The sequence below is a fragment of the Chaetura pelagica genome, unplaced genomic scaffold (assembly GCF_000747805.2).
Source record: "Chaetura pelagica isolate M959 unplaced genomic scaffold, ChaPel_1.0 scaffold463, whole genome shotgun sequence".
NCBI lineage: Eukaryota > Metazoa > Chordata > Aves > Apodiformes > Apodidae > Chaetura > Chaetura pelagica.
The window spans coordinates 434,560-436,534 of record NW_009952816.1 but is presented as its reverse complement, the minus strand read 5'-3'; the positions used below and the strand labels follow the sequence as shown (position 1 = coordinate 436,534).

Below are 1,975 nucleotides of genomic sequence, written 5' to 3'. Positions count from 1 at the left end.
TCGAGCTGAGCCTGTTCCAGCCGATGTTGGAGATGACGTCGTTGAGGCGGTGATAGACCCCGCCCCGGTGCTTGAAGTACACGTTGAGCTTGGTGAACTCGAGCTGCACGTCGCTGCCGTCGTGCAGGAACAGCACCAGGATGCCCACGTTGTGGTACCTGCGGGGAGGAGGGAGGGGGTGCACGGGGAGGTGGGTCGATGAAATGGGTTGGGTTGGAAGGGACCTTAAAGATCATCAGGTTCCAACCCCCCTGCATGGGCAGGGACACCTCCCACCAGCCCAGGCTGCTCCAAGCCCCATCCAACCTGCCCTTCAACACTGCCAGGGATGGGGCAGCCACAGCTTCCCTGGGCAACCTGGGCCAGGCTCTCACCACCCTCACACTCCACAATTCCCTCCTCATGTCCAACCTAAATCTCCCTCTTCCAGTTTTAACCCATCCCCCCTTGCCCTGTCAGCACTGGTGTCACCCTGATGTTTGCACCAGCACCCATGGTCCATCCCTTTGGGAGCAGACAGACTCCCTGAGTGATCCAGACAACCAATGTGCTGCAGGGTGGGTCTGGCACTGTGCAAAGGCCCATGAGTCACAGAATGGTGGGGGTTGGGACCTCTGAAGATCACCTTGTCCATGTGCCAGAGCAGAACCACCTACAGAGCAGGGGAGGGCAGGGCTGGGCAGGAGCCAAACCAGCCCAGCAAGAGCCCTGCTGCTGCCTGTCCCTGAGCTCAGTGAGAGGAGCTGCAGGTTCTGCCATGCAGCTGCTCTGGGCACACTGCAGAGAGGCAGAGGGGCAGGCAGGGAGCTCACCTGAAGGCATAGGAGAAGGAGATGAGGGTGAGTGTGACCACATGGTGCAGCAGCATCACCACCGAGTCCCGGCGCCATGTGTCCATGTAGGCTGTGGCGTAGATGGAGTGGCCGTAGAAGCTGCCCTGCAGCAGGTAGGCAATGGCAATGTCTGTGGGCACCTCCATGCCCTTCTTCCAGTCTAGGGGGGGACAGACAACTCAGTGAGCCCAGAGCTCCTGCCAGCAGCAGCAGAGGCAGCAGCCCCAACCCTTCACGGGGCTCCAGCTCAGAACCCAGGTCTCCCAACCTTTGGCATTAGACCCACCCCCTCTCCTAGATCTGAGGGAGAAACCTTGATTTACTTCTCTCCTGCTTTTAACTTGTCAATCCTTTAGCTACTCGGCCCTGGGCTCATCCCTCCCATCTCCAATAGCCACTAGGTGACTCCCTCTGTAACCAGATGAAGGCAGAGAGCCTGTCATGCCCTTCCTGTGCCCACAGCATCCCAGGAAAGCCCATTTAGAGATTCAGCCTTCTCTTTTGCTCACCCCAACTCCCATTCCCTTGTTCAACCCAGATGTCCCATGAACTTGGACACCCTAATCCACGCCCATTTCTCCCTGGCTCTTACTCACCATAAAACACAGAGGGTGGGTCATAGAAGAAGGGGTAGTCGGTGAAGAAGAGCAGGTAGATGCCATATGACCAGGCCAACGTGTAGAAAAGCAGCTTCCAGGCACTCTCGGGCATCTTGGCAGCATCTTTTGGCTGCAAGTTGCACCATTCCCCAAAGGGCTGCAAGAAGAGGGGGGGAAATATCATCAGGTGGGGCAAAGAGTCCTGGGGAGCTCAGGGTAGAGGCACCAAATCTCCAGGAGACTCCGAGCACTGGATGCTGAGTGAGTGCACCAGGAGACAGGGCAGAACTGGGGTCACCAACCCCTTTGTTTTTGTTTGTTTGCTGTCTTTGCAGCACAAATAAGGAGGTGAAAGAGGCTCCAGAGAGGCTGAATGAGGAAAACACTCCAAGGCTGGAAATCCTTCCACTCAGCCATGGTGAGCTGCAAAGGCAGAGCCTGGGGGGGGGCAAAAGGCAGAGCCCAGGGGGGGCAAAAGGCAGAGCCCGGGGGGGGGTGGGGGGGCAAAAGGCAGAGCCCAGGGACTGCCCCCCACCCTGGCTC

The 1,975-nt window shown here is 58.2% G+C and overlaps 1 protein-coding gene across 1 annotated transcript in view; it reads right to left on the bottom strand.

The window, feature by feature from the left end:
- The window catches only part of CERS1 (ceramide synthase 1), a 4,654-nt gene extending 3,068 nt beyond the window's left edge, over positions 1-1,586 (bottom strand). The window contains exons 1-3 of the mRNA XM_009995068.1: positions 1,430-1,586; positions 813-993; positions 18-158 (exon numbers count right to left, since the gene is read on the bottom strand). Coding sequence (XP_009993370.1) covers positions 18-158; positions 813-993; positions 1,430-1,544 — 437 coding nt within the window. The 5' untranslated portion in view covers positions 1,545-1,586. The remainder of the gene's footprint in view (positions 1-17; positions 159-812; positions 994-1,429) is intronic.
- Between the last annotated feature and the right edge of the window lie 389 nt (positions 1,587-1,975).